The 16,655-nt window shown below is 47.6% G+C and overlaps 1 protein-coding gene across 1 annotated transcript; it reads left to right on the top strand.

The window, feature by feature from the left end:
- Window positions 1-553: 553 nt before the first annotated feature.
- On the top strand, window positions 554-6,369 carry LOC104505092 (dual specificity tyrosine-phosphorylation-regulated kinase 3-like). The gene is made up of 2 exons (XM_010158090.1): window positions 554-661; window positions 4,798-6,369. The coding sequence occupies exons 1-2, from the start codon at window positions 578-580 to the stop codon at window positions 6,367-6,369; spliced, it is 1,656 nt and encodes a 551-aa protein (XP_010156392.1). The 5' UTR covers window positions 554-577.
- The last annotated feature ends 10,286 nt before the right edge of the window (window positions 6,370-16,655 follow it).

Below are 16,655 nucleotides of genomic sequence, written 5' to 3'. Positions count from 1 at the left end.
TTCTGCCGCTGGCAGAACTGCCGAGCCCCGGTGCGGAGCCAGTCGCGTTAAACGTTGCAATTTGAAGTACTTTAGGGGTATTTGCCAGCAGTTACGGTGCAAACCGACACGTATTTCCCTCCCTCCTCCTTTCAGGAAATCTGCCAACTGTAATTCCCACGCATCATCTTTAAAGGATAACCTACTTGAAAGGATAGACCTATCAAGTATTTAAGAGTATGCTCGTTTTCCGTTCTCGTTCCCATGAGGCTAGCTCGGGATTATCCTCCTTAAGGGAAAATGGGGAGTGCGATGGTCGACGTTTGCAGCATGGAAGTTGATTAAAAAAAAGAGAAGCTCCAAATTAAAACTATCACAAGATTTCCCAAGAGCTTTACACTCTGTTGTGGTATTAAAATATCGTCACAGTTAAATCCTAAAGATCATTTAATAAATGAACGAGAACTGATGGACTAAAATGCACTGAGATACATTTCAGCATTTGTCTCTCTCTGTGTCAACGTGGATGGTTGTGACTAACCGGTTTGTGTATGGGACATTTCCAGCCAGGTTTGGAGACGGATTATATGACTCCTATATGAGGATAGATCAGATTAGGTACCAGGAGTCTGCAAATGAAGAACACAGCCCCTCAGGACTTCCTTCCCTCGGAAGATCTAACGTGAGTATTTTAAAGGTGTCTGGGTCTTTGCGCTGGGTTGTGTGGCAGTAAGAACTATCCAGGAGTTGGATATCTCCCTACAGAGAATAAGTTTAAAAAGTGGGATGTTGCAGCTTTGTAATAACTTATTAATGTCAGTGCTTTTACTGAGCACAAAGGTGACGTGATGCTGCGTTCAATGTGGAACTTGCTGGGCAGCCTCGGAAATCCTACCTCAGCTCACGTTTTAATCCAGAAAGTTATTTTACAGAAGGTTGAAGTGTTGTGCTGTGTCACCTTGTACGTTGATAAGCGTGTAAATCCACACACGCTTTGCTTTAACTCTTGCACGCTTCCATTTTGGTTTCCCTCATGAAAATTCCAAGAGATAAGCACTTAGGAGCAGTAGCATGGGTTTGCATGGCTGCCTAACGTCTTTCAAAAATATCTCCCTCCACTGCAGACTTCGGCGTTATCTGCCACTTCGTTTGCTGGCAAAATAGCTCTTTGTGGACTGAAGGTGTTAAGCTCGTGGAGAAGCACAGTATCTGCTGCGTTTCCTCGGCAGATACAGAGTTATGAGATCTTCCCTTAAACTGATCCAACTGGGCGGTAGTGGTCGTGTTTAGCTGTAGAGTGATCTGACCTTTATATGGTTCTAAAACGTGTTTTGGCTCTTGTTGAGTTCTGGCAGCAGTGAAGGAGCTTAAGCTTAAAAAAACAACTTGCTAGAAAGTGAAAATGGACGTTTCGCTGAGTAAGATGCATTTGAAAATCATCACTTTGTGGGGATTGATTGTGACAGATATCAGTAATTAATGTGGTGTGTGCCGTTCACTGAGCAAACTCACTACAAGGGCCTGTAGGGACAGGACAAGGGGTAACGGGTTTAAATGGAAAGAGGGAGATTGAGATGGGACATCAGGAAGGAATTCTTCCCGCAGAGGGTGGGGAGGCCCTGGGACAGGTTGCCCAGAGCAGCTGTGGATGCCCTATCCCTGGGAGCGTCCAAGGCCAGGCTGGATGAGGCTTGGAGCAACCTGGTCTAGTGGAAGGTGTCCCTGCCCATGGCAGGGGGGGGGACTGGGGGGGCTTTAAGGGCCCTTCCAGCCCCAACCATTCTGTGATTCCATGATTCAAACTCAGTAGCATGGGTCTGTGTTTTCCCATTTTGGCAATATTGAAGGCGAGCAGAAGAAATTTAGGGATTTGTGGAGCAGTGGAGTTTGAAGAGTAGTGGGTGGTGGGTTGTTTTGGTTTTTGTTGCAGGGATGTGGGAACTCCTAAACCGCGGTGTTCAAGTCACAGCGTAACTTCAGTTGCTCATCGCTCAACAGGAATCAGTAGAATGAACTATCTAGTGAAATGTAACTCGATGAATATCTTGTTTCACTGGTGTGTCTCATTCTTCACCTGTATTTTGTCCATCAAGCCCCTTAACTTCTCAAGGCAAGATTCGGGGTTATAAAATGCCTACTTTTCCCATGGATGACACATCAGAAAAATACGACCTTAGTGATACCTTGTGAGCAGCGACTGAGATGAAGCGTGCGAGGATGAAAATCGTGATGCTCAATTTTAATGGGAAAGTGTCTGGAATTAGGTGATGGTTGGTTTCCTTCTTGCAAGATCTATGTGTTCTGATGTGATGTGACATGAGAACTGAAGAGTTTTGATGTCTGCAGCTGTCCGTTCTTGTCTTGGCTGCAAGAGAACATAAATGTCTCTGCTTTGAGAGGAGATGGGTTTAGTTCTTTTTAGTTCAGTATTCAGAAATTAAGTGATGGACTTTTGCAAAACCAGTTGTGTAGGAACCGGGTTAACGGTTGCCTTCTCAGTTAAAAGGGAGCTTGGTAAGTATGTGAAAGCCTTCAACAGGGTGCCACGTGTGTTGTCAGCCTGATTTCTTGGCTGCTAACAGCCCTTTATCAATACAAAACCTCTGCAGCCTGGGATTTGTGAAAAGGGAGCTGTTGAAAGCAAGCCCATGTTTCCCTGGAGTCATCTGACCTGGTGTTGCTCTTCTGAGTTCAGGCTGAGATGGATCTATATTTGTGTCTCATCGTCAGGCGGCGAACGATTTTGGTACTCCTCTGAGAATGAATGTTTAGTCACTGCTGGGTGGCTGTTGAGTCGGGTTCGAGACTCACAAACACCCAAAGCTGTAGTTTCTTTGTGAAAAAATCGTTCCAGGATAAATGGCATAATGAATCCTGTATTTGTTTAGGGATTCAAAGGTAGAAAATGTTTGCTACAGCTCGGCATTAGCAGAGGTGCTGTCGCTCCAGAGTGGAGAATATTGAGGCACAGCACTGTTCGCAGGGCTTTCACGCTTCATCGTGCTGCAGCAGTTGATGACGTTCGGACCGTTAACGCCAGCTTTTGGAAATCAAAACACGTGAAAGAAACGTGCAGAATAAGTAGCGTTTCTGCAATAGGGGTAGTGCATTTTGAAGTCGGGGTGTGCAGGTAATTCATCCAGCTGTGGAAGGCTGCTCCGCAGAGCCCTGCTAACCCCAGCTGCCGGGCACCGCCATCCGGGTGGTGTCTGCAGAGCAGCGGTTGGGCCCGTTGGAACCGCGGGGATGAAGAGCTGCCTGGAAAACTTCAGGAAACAAACAAGTGGGAACCTTGTTCTGTGTTTATTTGTGAACTTGCTGTTTGAGTCTGCTGGGCCGGATGGTCTTTTAGCCAGCTCTGAAAACATGTCATTCTTATCTTGGAGGTTCAGCCAGACTCCCAGAAAAAGGCATTTATTCTAAGATACCAGGGTTGGGCTTTGGGTTTTTTTACATTTAAGACTTTCTGGAAAGGCGTGTCTCTTACAGTACGCTGTATTTTTGGGTTGATAGGACGCAGAGTAGTGGAATTTAGGAGGATATATCCCATGGCTCCTAGTCGCTACGGATAAGGACTGACTGCTTCAGGAAATGCCCATTTTTTGGGGGTTAACATTTCAAGGCAGCACCAACAAACAGACTCTTAAAAGAGACGTGTGTAGTTGGTTTTGGCAAGAACATTCCCTTCCCTTATTTACTGACTGTTCCAAGATGTTGGATTGTATGTAACTAAAAAGGAATTTGGTTTTATTGCTGTGGATCTGCAGGTTTATTTATATTTTTTGTTTGATTCCTGTGTAGTTATTTTGGTTTTTCAGGGAGTCGGTTTGGCCTGTGTCTCAAATCTTTATTTTTAGATTAAAGGACAAAATGGAAAACAGATGTTGCTACTCTAGCCATGGCTTCTTCAGTGCTGCACAGGATAGGACAGCACCTCTCCGCTGTCTGTCGGCGTCAGTGGGTGGAAAAGGGAGTAACTGCTGTTCTAGTAAGGATTTGAACTCTAGGGAGTTCAGCGTTTACTAAATGGTACAAATGACAAGCCTGAAGAATTTCACAGTGCTTTTCTCACCTCCTATGCCTTCGTTTCAGATGTAAATATTTTAACATATGGCAGTAAGAGGCAGTGGTTAGAGACTACTGTCAGCTGGAGTAAGAGAGATTCTCAATTACTCAAAGCTTCCAAATCTGCCTTAGCTGTGCAGCTACCATGATTTCACAGGGGTTGTGGATACAATGGTATTTTCCCCTTCAAAGAAAAAACTTCAGGTTTTTAGGCACAAGTATGGTTTTTCTAGTCTTGCTCTGTCATCCTGTTGCTCCTGGTTGAGCTCCTTACCCCAGCCTCCTATCACCTGCCATCCTTTCTTTGTCTTCCTTCAGCACACTTGTCTCTGGGATATGCCGGACATTCTCTGCACGTTCGTGCTCCCTTGCATGTTTCGGACAGGTGCAAGTTGCATCTGTCCGTGGTTGTGTTTGCTGCACCCGCGTTTAGAGCTAAACATAGCTGTTCCCCCGGCTGTTTGCTGACTCCGTGCATACTAGTAGAGATAGGTATTGTGTCCTTGTTTGAGTGTTTGACTGTCCAGGGCTTACCCTGTATGGACTTTAAAGTACATTTCTTCAGTAAGTTGCATTCTCGTTGTATACCAACTGTGTGTCTAACTTGAATTAATTTAGGCCCAGCATTTTATTTTTGTTCCTAACAGAAGTGTAAAACTTATTGATGTCACTGTCTTTGTTTTACATGGTATTGATTTTATTCTGTGCTTGAAAAGATAAAGCTTTTTTCTTTTTGTTTTTCTCCATCTGTAGGTTTCCAGCAACAAACTGACAATGAAGGATCACCCTCTGAGTGGAAGTCAGGTCAAAGTGGAGCAGCTATTTGAGGACTCTGGCAACAGAAGGAGTAGCATTCTTCAGTCTGCAGGAATTACTGCTTCAGAAAGATCTCTTCCTTCCTTGACAAAAGACAAAAGTACAGAGAGCATAAGCATTTCTAAAGGTGGTGGCAGTTCCTCAAAAGCACATAAAGCCATTTCCCAAGCGCCAGAGCAAGCTGTTAAACAGTACAAGCATCACTTATCTGCTTATGAGCAGCAAGAGATATTTAGCTTTTCTGAAATTTACTTTGTGGGTCCAGCTGCAAAAAAGAGGCAAGGAGTGATTGGTGGGCCCAACAACGGGGGTTATGATGATGACCAGGGCAGCTACATTCACGTGCCCCATGACCATCTTGCTTACCGGTATGAAGTACTCAAAATCATTGGCAAGGGCAGTTTTGGACAAGTTGCTAAAGTCTACGATCACAAACTCCACCAACACTTAGCCTTAAAGATGGTTCGCAATGAAAAGCGATTCCATCGCCAAGCAGCAGAAGAGATCCGGATTCTGGAGCATCTGAAGAAGCAGGATAAAACAGGCAGTATGAATGTTATTCACATGCTGGAAAGCTTCACCTTTCGCAACCACATCTGTATGACCTTTGAACTCTTGAGTATGAACCTGTACGAGCTGATTAAAAGGAACAAGTTTCAGGGCTTCAGTATCCAACTGGTACGCAAGTTTGCTCACTCTATACTGCAGTGTTTGGATGCCCTTTTCAGAAACAAAATCATACACTGTGACTTGAAGCCAGAAAATATCCTCCTAAAACAGCAAGGGAGGAGTGGAATCAAGGTTATTGATTTTGGGTCCAGCTGTTTTGAGCACCAAAGAGTCTACACGTATATTCAGTCTCGATTTTATCGCGCGCCAGAGGTAATTCTGGGAAGTCGCTATGGGATGCCCATAGACATGTGGAGTTTTGGCTGTATTCTAGTGGAGCTGTTGACTGGATACCCTCTTTTTCCTGGAGAGGATGAGGGAGACCAACTGGCTTGTATGATGGAACTTCTTGGAATGCCACCTCAGAAGCTTTTGGATCAGTCCAAGCGAGCCAAGAACTTCATCAACTCTAAGGGTCACCCTCGCTACTGCACTGTAACTACGCATGCAGACGGAAGAGTGACCCTTAACGGGAGTCGGTCGCGCCGGGGTAAAATACGAGGTGCTCCGGGGAACAAAGACTGGGTGACGGCACTGAAAGGCTGCGATGATCCCTTGTTCATAGAGTTCTTAAAAGAATGCCTCAGCTGGGACCCTTCTGCACGCATGACTCCGAGTCAAGCTTTACGGCACCCTTGGATTTGTAAACGAATGCCCAAACCACCCAGCACTGATAAAACCTCCACTAAACGGATTTCTAGCTATACAAGTTCCTTCACGGGAATAGGTTCCAAGTTGCCTCCTGTAGTTGGAGTAGCCAACAAGCTGAGGGCTAATTTAACCTCCGACTCCCACGGCAGTATACCTCTATGTACTGTGCTGCCCAAACTGGTCAGCTAATAGAGAGTCTGTGTCTGCAGAACACGTACCTTGTATTTTAATTGTTTGTTAATAATGTCTAAGGAAGTTAAATGCAGAGGTTTTTAATGGATTGACTTTTTATTAAGAGGCTAAATCTTGACTATAAAAAGTTTGGTCAAAACGTACACGTTTAAAGGGCTAACACTCGTTTGCTCACGGTGTGGTGCGTTTCTGGGTAGGTCAGCTCAGCTGTTGAGTAAAATGAGTTTGGTAGACGTGCTAGCTAATAATGTTGGTTTAGAAACCAAACTCTTTCTTAGCAGGACGGTTTAACAGATTCTTTTGCTCAAGACAGCAAGGGAAATGGATTTCAAATACTTGTTTTCAGTTAGTCTCCAACTGAACTCTTTGTGTTCTGGGGAGAGGTTTTACATCTGCTGTCAAAAGCACAAATTGGGAACTTACTTGCCAATTGCTAACTTAGGTTTGATAGGTTTGAAGGGTTTTAGTTCTCTGTACTGCTTTTCCCTTATCTATCCTGATTGGGATTTTTCAAAATTCCGTGGGATGTAGACACCAAAGGAATTTGGGGTTGAAATTTTATCAGCTGATTACTTTTTCTTTCCAGAGGAGCATGGAAATGCCATGCAACACAGGATATATCTAAATACAACTACTAGCTTCTGCACACTTGCTGTTTTCCTTGGAAGTGTGTGGCGAGCTGGTAGGGAATCCAAGATCAAGACTGGTCCATCACCAGTGTGGGCCGGTTTGTTCAGGGCTAGTGAATCAATTATCTGTTTCTTTGGAGCTCAACTTTAAATCCTCAGTTCTGCCGGGGCTGTGTGTGTGTGTGTGTGTTTTCCTGTGTTATTCCCAAAACAAGAATGTTGAACTTCAAGAGCTGTTTTATACACGTGTTTGAGATTCTGGTCATTTAAAAAATTGGGGTTATTTTGTGTAGAGTGAATTCCACTGAATTAAATGGGGCTCTTTTAATAAAAGGCAAACATGCCACCCCTATCAGACAAGTAGATGTTTTCAAGGCCCAGGACTGTAACTAGAGAATGGGGGATGGGGCACACCTAATAATTGGAAGTGTGCTCTGAAATTTAAGCATAATCTGTGAAGTATGAGGAAAGATTAATAAGGTGCAAGGACTGGTGGATCCAAATCAAAATATGCTGTGGGAAGAATTGCTTTATTTCTAATCATATTCCTTCAGGTCTTTGGGAGACAGAGGCCTACGTGTTTTCTCATTCTTGAGATACATGAGCTTGTATTTCCTCTTCCTTTATCTTTGAAGAACATGAAAAGGAGGTGTGACCCCCAGCGACAACAGCACTGCTCCTTGGGGCTGTTACTTCTTGCAGCCACGTGGCCCAAGTCCGTTTACAGAAACATCTGATCTCTTGCCAGGTGCCTGAACACAATTTTAAATGTAATTTAGAGCTTTTATGAGCAGAAGATTTAAGATTTAATTCGTTTCTCTGTAGCAGGTTTCTAATGTTAAAACAAGGAGACTCTCAGAGTGATTGTTAAGATGAGGGGACCACATGTTCAGGGCAAGACCCTCCCTCTGAGAAGAAGGAGCTGCATTTTCTCCTCTGCTCTGTTTAATTACAGCACTGGTGAAATGCTGGGTGGAGGCCTGTATAAAAAGCCAGAGCCAAAGCTCCAGACTTTCCAGGACTGTTGTTTAAGCCGAGGTTCTCGTGTGCGTAGGTTTTCCGAGTTCTTTTTTTGTTTGACAAGTGTAAATTCGATAAGCCCAGTAATAATTAAAATAGCAGTCTAGCCTTTATCCATGCAGCTACAGGTCATGCCAATGTGTGTGGTATGTTCGTGGGTCACTTCAGTGGATGGCTGGTATTTTTTATTTAGCTCATCTGAGTGTAGAGAATGAGGGAAATGCTTTTTTGGGGCAGTGGGAGAAGATACCATCAATTTTACTATAATCTCTAATACACGTGGCATGTTTTCAGAAGCTGGAAACATTCTTCTTCCTCCTCTGCTCTTTGCTCTTTGTATTTTTTAACAGAATACACCCGGTGAGTGAGGAGAAAGGAACCTTTGAGGAGCAATGGCTTGTTAGGAAGGTGCCCAAAAGAGACCATGAAGGGATGGTGGTGTCTGGAGCCTGGCAGCAGGGTGTTGGTGTGCCAGGGGCCGTACAAACAAATCTGCTCTGAAGAACACGGTGCAGTGTCTTGGTTCCAAACCATTTTAATTTATAGAATGCCACATGGGCATGGTCATTCTGTGACTTCTGGGAAGTTGGTTGCTGTGAGGTAACTGCTAATGTAACGGCCTCTGGTGCACACGCAGGCATCTCACTCAAGGCTGGTGCTGTAAAACTGCAGATAAAGCAGTGAGCTGGCAAGGACGTTGCTTTTTATCTGGGAGACGTGTTCAGCGTGGCCTGACCGCACTAGGTGCCTGTTAGGAGTTGTGTGTGGCTGAGGCTGGATCTTACTTGGGACTACACTGTTTTAAAATCAAATGCATAGTTAATTGTCTTCCTAATTTGGGGCTCTTGTCTATACAGCAGGGGTAGTAGGTGAGAAGGTAGAGGAAGCAGCCTCAGAAGATTTTCACTATATTGAAAAGGAGTTCATAACCCAGGGAATACAGCTGGGAGTATTTTGGTCTTGTTTCCAGTTGTTAAGTCCCATTTTCCTTATAAAATGTTTGCCTTCCGTGAGTAGTGTGACCCAGTATTCCCAAACTGGGGGAGCCCTCCAAGTGAGCTCGTGAATCTCTGGTCTGGGGCAGAGCTGAGGAGTCATCTGTAAAGTTCCCTGGGAACGAGTGTAGGAGTTGCCCAGGGCCACGCGTGGAGGGTTGGGCCGCGGGCTGCGTCAGCCACGGTCACGGAGGCCGTCTTCACGGAGATCCAGTCAAATCTCAAATTCACTCTGTTCGTTGGAAGGCTGAACACCAGCAAGGCCTGAAACCCACCGTTTCCCTTAGTGTGATGCTGCTGTGGGTGTTACAAGTTGTCTAAACCTAAACTTGTCTAAATAGATTAACAGAACAGCTTTTGGGTTTGTGGTAGCTCCTCCCAAGTTTGTTGATCTTCCAGGAGTGAGATTCTACCAGAGCTTCAGGCCTGTTCTTCTGGGAAGTGGGCACAAAACTAATGCGAATTCCTTGGGTTTACAGCAAAACAGGGATCACGTTTATAAAACTCACTTAAACTTGTTTTAAAACGTTCCTTCTGACGTTCCCTCTGGTTTACTACACTGTGAGTCTGTGTTGTAAATAACACGCTCTGTTTATTCTCTGCGTTTTTACCTGTTTGGTGAACAATACTGTTACATAAACGAACGACAAGGCGCGAGCATCGAATCTGACAGATACACGTGGCTTTTACCCGGGGGTCCAAATCTTCCCTGCCTGTCCGAGTCGCAAGGAGAAATTGGTTGGGACTTGAACCCGGTGGGACAGTGTTTTCCTTCCCTGCGGGACGTGGTGCCGCAGACACGCACCCAGGTGCTTTCAGTTCTTCACAGTTTTGATTTTACTGCTGCCGGCTGCCAGAGGGGAAGCTTGTTTGACAATGGTGACCTGATCGTGGAGATCTGAGCGCCACAGGTACTCGTCTGGAGTTTATCCTTCTCATCCAGCTGAGTAGGAACTCTAGTCCAGGAATCTAGGCGTTCGGAACAGAGTAACTGGAAAGCTTTAAGGTTGTGGAAGAGCCGTGTGTTGCTCAGTCAAGTTGTTCACAGTCGTCGTGACCTGTCAGGACTTTTCCTACAGCTGAAAACTTCGTGAGCTGCAGTTTGTCGGTCGGGGTTCTTTGCAATGGCCATTCTCTTTAAAGCTACCTCGGAAGTAAACCTAGGTCCTTTTTAAAGGGATACTCACTGCAGGCTACAGCTCTCCCTTTTTTTTCCCCCCTGTTTAATACTCGTAGCTGTTTTGGCTGTGAAACGTATCCATGCTGATCTCAGCCGTGTCTTGCTAATCCTCGCCACACAAGCGAAAGGCTGATTCTGCACCCAGAGGTCTCTGCTGAAATGCTTGATGCAAGTCCCCCGCCTGCCAAAGTGTGATGCTGCTGTGGAAGTGGAGAGCCAAAATAACATGGAAAGATCTGCGGCGCTTCTCTGCGGAGCCCGGCCGAGATTCCAGGCGAGCTGCGCTGGAAGGCCGACGACTATCCCACAGCTTTCGCACGCGCTCCGCACCCGGAGCTGTGGGGACCGGGCAGTTCAACTGGACACCGTGGTTTTATACTCGGTGCTTAGCACCGGCACCACTTGATTATTCCTTTTACCATTAATTTGATAAGGATTTGGGGAAGCGTATACACTTTGTATTTCCCATAAAAGAGCCCTTCTGTGTTGTAGAACTCCACGCAGACTTAGTTTTTCGACTCCCACCGTGACACGGGAAATCCTTGGGTCACAGAGCAGTCTTGGATAGGTGAACGTTGTCCCTGTGCTCGGAGGGGGCAGTGGCTTTAATCCAAATTAAAGTCTTGCAGACGGGCAGTGAGCCTGTCTTGCTAAAATAACCCGTGTTCCCTATACATAGTACTGTGCCTTATGATTTTACCAGCCTACATCTGTCTCGGTGCAACCGAATTACTATTCAGGGTTTCTTACACATTGCAGACGTTCATACTAAATGTCAGTGTCTGGGGAATTTACAGGTTAGCCTTTTTATTATTAATATTGTGATGGGGTGTAACGTGGTGGAGAATGTAGGAAACCCGTAGGGTGAACGTGGGATGTAACTCTGTGAAGGAATATTTCAGCAAGAAGTCGGTCTCAAACTATGTATCGAAGTGTAATGAACAGGCATTTCCTAACATTGTATTTCAGTTTGTTTTTAAAAGAAAATAAACACATACTTTTCTGTAGCAATGGCCTGTGCAAATTCCTAAAAGAAGGACTTGATTTAAAAAAGGAAGTGTTAATGGTTTCCAGACGGCGTTGCTCACCTTGCACTGCCAGACACCACTTTCTGTGGAGTCTAAGGAGACATCAGTCGGAAATTCTCAGGGAATGAGTGCGTCTGTGCAAAGCGTGAGGCGTGCCCTGCGCCGACGAATGCTCTTCTCGTTAACGCTGCCGTGATTGGAGCATGCCGGAGCGTTGCTGTGACATTCTTCAGTGGTCACTTTCTTATTCAGCCCACTAGAGATCTGTTTAAAGCCCAGAATCCTGCTTATCCCTAGGCTGAAAGGAGAAATCCAGTAATAGCCACTTAAGGAAGATTTGCTTTTATTAGAAACCTATAAAAGGGGTTTAACCTACTGTACACAAGTGGATGTGGGAATAGTCCGAGGATGAAATCACACCGCGATGGAACGGTCTAGCTGTGACCTATATGATCAAACTCCGTGTGTGACATGCAGGAATGGTTTGCAGACAACACCGAGTGAATTCTTAGCTTGTTTTAATAGGGGTGAACGGCAGATGTTGGTTTAAAATAGTTTACAGTCTGAAAAGAGTGACAAAATATGTACGTGCAGACGTTTACGCGCCCTTTGAATGTCCTTGTTTACGATATGTGTATGTAGGTACAGATGTGAGCTGTGTAGCCTGCTCAGTCTGCCACGGTTACTGATTTTCATGGTATATATGAGGATTTTGTACAGCTGAGTGGCATTTCTCGGGCACAGCGCCTCTGTTTTTTTAAAAATAAGCTGCTCTCGCCATGCTGTAATGCCCGTGGATGGGATGGGATACGGTACTGTGCCGCACGCTCTGCTCTGGGGAGCTGCACAGCGTGCTGTGCCGCGAAGCGCTGTGTAATGCAGCCGAGGACCTGGGCAGTGCCACCCTAGAGCTGTTTTCATGTACTCCTGCCTAAGTTAGGCCGAGGGATGTCAGCGTGAAGTCTGCGTCTCTGCACGGTCGGGCTGTGGGGCAGCAGCCGCATCAGTCTGACGAGCGGGTTGCTGCTCAGCACAAATTTGTCCAGTTTAATTTCTGCCTGCTGACATTTTAAATATGCTGGCCAAGGGCTTTTTTTGAGCTGTCTGTCTGATTTATACTTGTCAGCCAAGACTTTCCGATGGTGGGTAGCTGTTCTGGAGCTTCAGATTTGTGTCTTCTCCTTAAGACCTTTTAAAGGGACCTGATTTTTCTGAAAATAAGTGCCAGGAACTTCCTAAGGCCATTCCAAAGGGCCTTAAAAGTACCAGCCTGAAAACTTGGGATATGTCTTCTAGTAATGGTATAAATGACTACTGATGCCTGGATTCGCCACGTGCGGGACGTGTCCGTGCTCTCCCTGCCCGCGGAGCGCCGCGCTTGTACCGGCCGCGTGCGCAAGGCTGAGCGCGGCAGCGGCCGTTAAGCTGAGTCTCCCAATAGTCCTTGTGCTCAGCGGGCTGGAACGAAGGGATAGGAGATGTGTAAACTTTTCCCAAGAGGCTGCTGTGAGTACAGTGACAAAGAGCCCATCGGAGCTACTCGGCTGCTCTGGGCTGAGTGTCCTGCTGCTGCCGAGCGTTAGGTACCTCGGGTGAACCGTTTGTGGGATGGATGGGATCAATGAACTGTCTGAGGGTCGGATGGGATCAGTGAACTGTCTGAGTTTAAGGGCCCTTCCAGCCCCAGTCGGTGGGATGGATGGGATCAATGAAACGTTGCTGTGTATGGGGAGTCTTTCTGCTTTCAACCCTTACACACTCGTGCTGCTCTTATGGGGGCAGGTCAGTGTGTGACTCAGGGTTGTGTGGGCTGAAGAGGTGAATTTTGCCCATAATTGGGTTTTCCCCAAGCACCAGCCAGCAAGGCAGTGCTAGTCTTTGTATGATTCACCTACTCCTTTTTATAAACCACGTTCTTCACAGCACAGACAATGAATGGATGGTAGGCAGCGTTGGGTTTGTTTTCTTTCCTCTTGTCAAATCAGCCTAACAAGCTTTACAAATGCTCTTTAGCACAGCCACATGCACAGATGCTCAGAAATGCCTTTTCCTCTGAAGATTTTCTTGTCTTCACGTGAACGCGTGTTCCTTGAACAAAGCGTGTTTGACGTACCCTACGTGTTGCCCCGTGGCACCAGCTCTGTCTCCCCCCGAGCTTACACAGATGCAGTAGACATGCAGGGGTAGACTCGGTGCAGTTGCAGCCAGCAGCAATCTGTGCCCCGGGGCATCGGCAAAGCCTGAACCTACAAGGAGTCCAAGGGGAGTTTGGGATCTGGCTCCCAGCTTGGATGCAAAATTGCAGGGAGGTGGGGTCATCAGCATGAGCTCCCCGCAGCTTTTCCCTCCCATCTCGCCACGAGGGTTGAAGCGAACGGTCCCTGCTGTGTGATTTAGCTTGTCTGCAGGGATGAAATAGCTGCCTGAATTAAGCCTGCCCATTCTTAACTGCTGAGAGGAGCTTTCTAAAGGCGACAGAGAGCCAGTCCCAGCCTCTTGCTGAGGAGCGGAGCCACGTGAGGAATTTGCATTCCTCCCGCTAGCTCGGGGACTCCGGTATTTGGCTTTGCAAGCGGAGGACGGGCGTATCGCAGAGAGTTGTTTTCCTGGGCAAGCGGGATGTAGGTAGGAAGGCAGAAACCGTGATTATAATAATTAAGTGTAATTAAGCATAGCTGAAAAGGGACTGAAAGAAATAAAGCACATGCCCGATTAGCTCCCAGAACTGACTGTGGGAAGCTGTTGTAAAGGCTGGTGACACTGTTTTTAAAACAGGTTAAATTGAATGTGAAGTTCTACACAGTTTTAATGGCACTGTGAGAACACCCCGGCTGTGCTGCGTTGGAGAAGGGTGCTGTCCAGCAAGGGGGTCTCCAGGCAAGAAATGGTGCAGCTTCTTGCCCTGGGTGGTTTTCTGGCTGTGTGGAGGCTGCTGTGGACATGTGTCCCTGGAAACACAAGGGGACATAGCCGAGAAGGAGCTGGGAGAGCGGAGCACTGCGCTTGGTTGGTGGCCTTCAAGGGCTGTGCAGTGGGTGAAGAAGCAAGATCTTGTAGGGCAGGGAAAAGAACTGGAAAAATGGTATTTCCACCCTGCCGAGCTCAGCAGGACCATCACCAGCTTGCACTGTTCCTTCTGGCACGAGGAGAGGACGAAGGAGGTGTTTTAGTACCATCACAGGTCTGACTGACCAAGCCCAGGGTCCTCACTGATGTCCTGCACCGCCCAGGGCTGAGCACATCCCCCGAGCCTACATGCGTGCCCATCCTCTGTCCTGCCACAGCCACAGCGCCGGTGACAGCAGTACCAACAGCGTTAGTGACAGAAGGACCCGTCTCCCCAGCAAGTGTGGGGAACGGATGGCCTAAATGGAATCACATTTGAGGTGTGGGCAGCCAGCTGTAAAGCCATCAAACAGGAAAGGTCATGCAAGTAATTTACTCCAGGTCTCTGCTCTTAAAGCACAAAATAAATATATGGAGCAAGCAGAGGTGGATTTTTTCCATCTGAGGCTGGATCTCTGAGACACGAGCTGTATATCCCCTTCCCAATTCCCTTTGTTGCTGTTGCCTTGTGCAGAGCTCAGTCAGTAACAAGCCTTTGGCATAGTTTGGTCTCAATGCTGCCGGCTCTTGTCCGAGATGGGGCTGGTGATGGGCAACCCCCGGGGCTCGTACAGCTCCTCCGCTGCTGCCTCCGGGCTTGGGTTTCTGCAGGTGGCTGATGAAATGTCCTGCCCACCTTTTGCTCCAGGACAATAGGATTTAGGCGTTTGTTTTGTTTTTCTTTAGTTATAGAGAAATGGGGACACAAGGGTGGTTTAAGATGTTTGCCTCTTCGCTGGGGGTGCCCCACAGCACCGCACAGCCTCTCTGCGGGACCCCAGGCATGGGGAGGGGGTAACTGCTTTTTCCAACGTTTCCCGAATACTTATACCCTAGTGCTCTGCAAAGATGCCTCCTTAATCCGGCCGGGTCTAGGGGCACAGGGAGGACGGGGCCGTGCACACACAAGGGTGGTTTAAGATGTTTGCCTCTTCGCTGGGGGTGCCCCACAGCACCGCACAGCCTCTCTGCGGGACCCCAGGCATGGGGAGGGGGTAACTGCTTTTTCCAACGTTTCCCGAATACTTATACCCTAGTGCTCTGCAAAGATGCCTCCTTAATCCGGCCGGGTCTAGGGGCACAGGGAGGACGGGGCCGTGCACACCAGCTGTGCCGGCTGCGGGTGCCGCCGGGGGCATTCCCCCTGCCACTAGGCCAAGTGGGAGTGTGTGTGGCCAGGGGGGCGAGTATCAGGGAAGCCACTGGTTATTTTGGGAGGTGCAAGAGGGGAGCAAACAGCCCAGCTTTCATTTTCCAGCCAGCTGGTGCTGATTCAGGATGTTTTTGCAACGACAATTGCATGGAGCTGAGCCACCCGGGGCTTGGCGACACGCTCTGGCTGCACTCACATGTGCAGCAGCGTTTTACCTCCCTCCTCGTCTCTTTTCTCCCTGCACAGGACACTCGTGGGGCTTTATGGAGAAGCAATAAGGTGGCAAGAGGGGAAGAGAAGGCCAAGACCTCCAAGCTGGATTTTGTTCTTCTCCCCAGTCCAGCGGGATCATGTGCTTTGCTATAACTATTTCCAGCCCCCTCTTCAGCACTTGTAGGACTAAGCATCTCCCTTTGACACATCCCCGTGTGATGGAAAATGCACAGAAACAACACAAACCTTTTAAAATATTCTTTGATGAATCATTTTTTTTCCCTGTTAAACTCAACCCAGCGCTTCGCGCATCGTTCACACCAGGTCTAATTACACACAGCAGGCAAGACGGCCTGTATGAAATGCTTTCTTGGGGTCTCGCTCCACGTCCCTTTCTGTGAGCCGGCAACGCTACAGGAAGATGTTTTACCTTCCCACAGGGCCACAGCAAATGCAGGTTTTGGTGGACCCGATCCCAAGCGGGCTCCCCCCTTCCTTTCCCTGCCTCTAACCTCCTTGATGCCATTTGCAGCGTTCTCCCTACATGGCTCTGCTGCGGGATGAGGCACCACCAGCAGCAGGGATGGCCGGTGTGGGAGGTGGGAGGTTTGTCCCTGCCCGCAGCTGTGGGGTGACCTTGTGCTTCGCTCGCCCATCTGCAGCTCACACAGGAAACCGCAGCCCTGGGAGAGCTGCCCCGAGCAGCAGAGCAGGGGGGCCCTGTGCTTGCAGGACTGTTACTGGTTTATTTTGTGTATAACCAGTTTGGACTTGTTTATCCCATCATCTGCCTTACTTTCCGTCTGCTGGTCATGGAGTTTGCTCCTTCCACCCGGTCCCTGCTGCCACAGGGGTGTGTTGGCACGGTGCTCAGTCCTGAGCCTGAAGAAGCCCAAGTCACTTCTCTGACTCCCGTTCCCTGTCCGTATGGTGGGGATAACCGCTGGAAAGGGACTAGCA

This window comes from Eurypyga helias, unplaced genomic scaffold, assembly GCF_000690775.1.
Source record: "Eurypyga helias isolate BGI_N326 unplaced genomic scaffold, ASM69077v1 scaffold32598, whole genome shotgun sequence".
NCBI classification, from domain to species: Eukaryota; Metazoa; Chordata; class Aves; order Eurypygiformes; family Eurypygidae; genus Eurypyga; species Eurypyga helias.
This window is presented reverse-complemented; position numbering and strand designations above follow the sequence as displayed.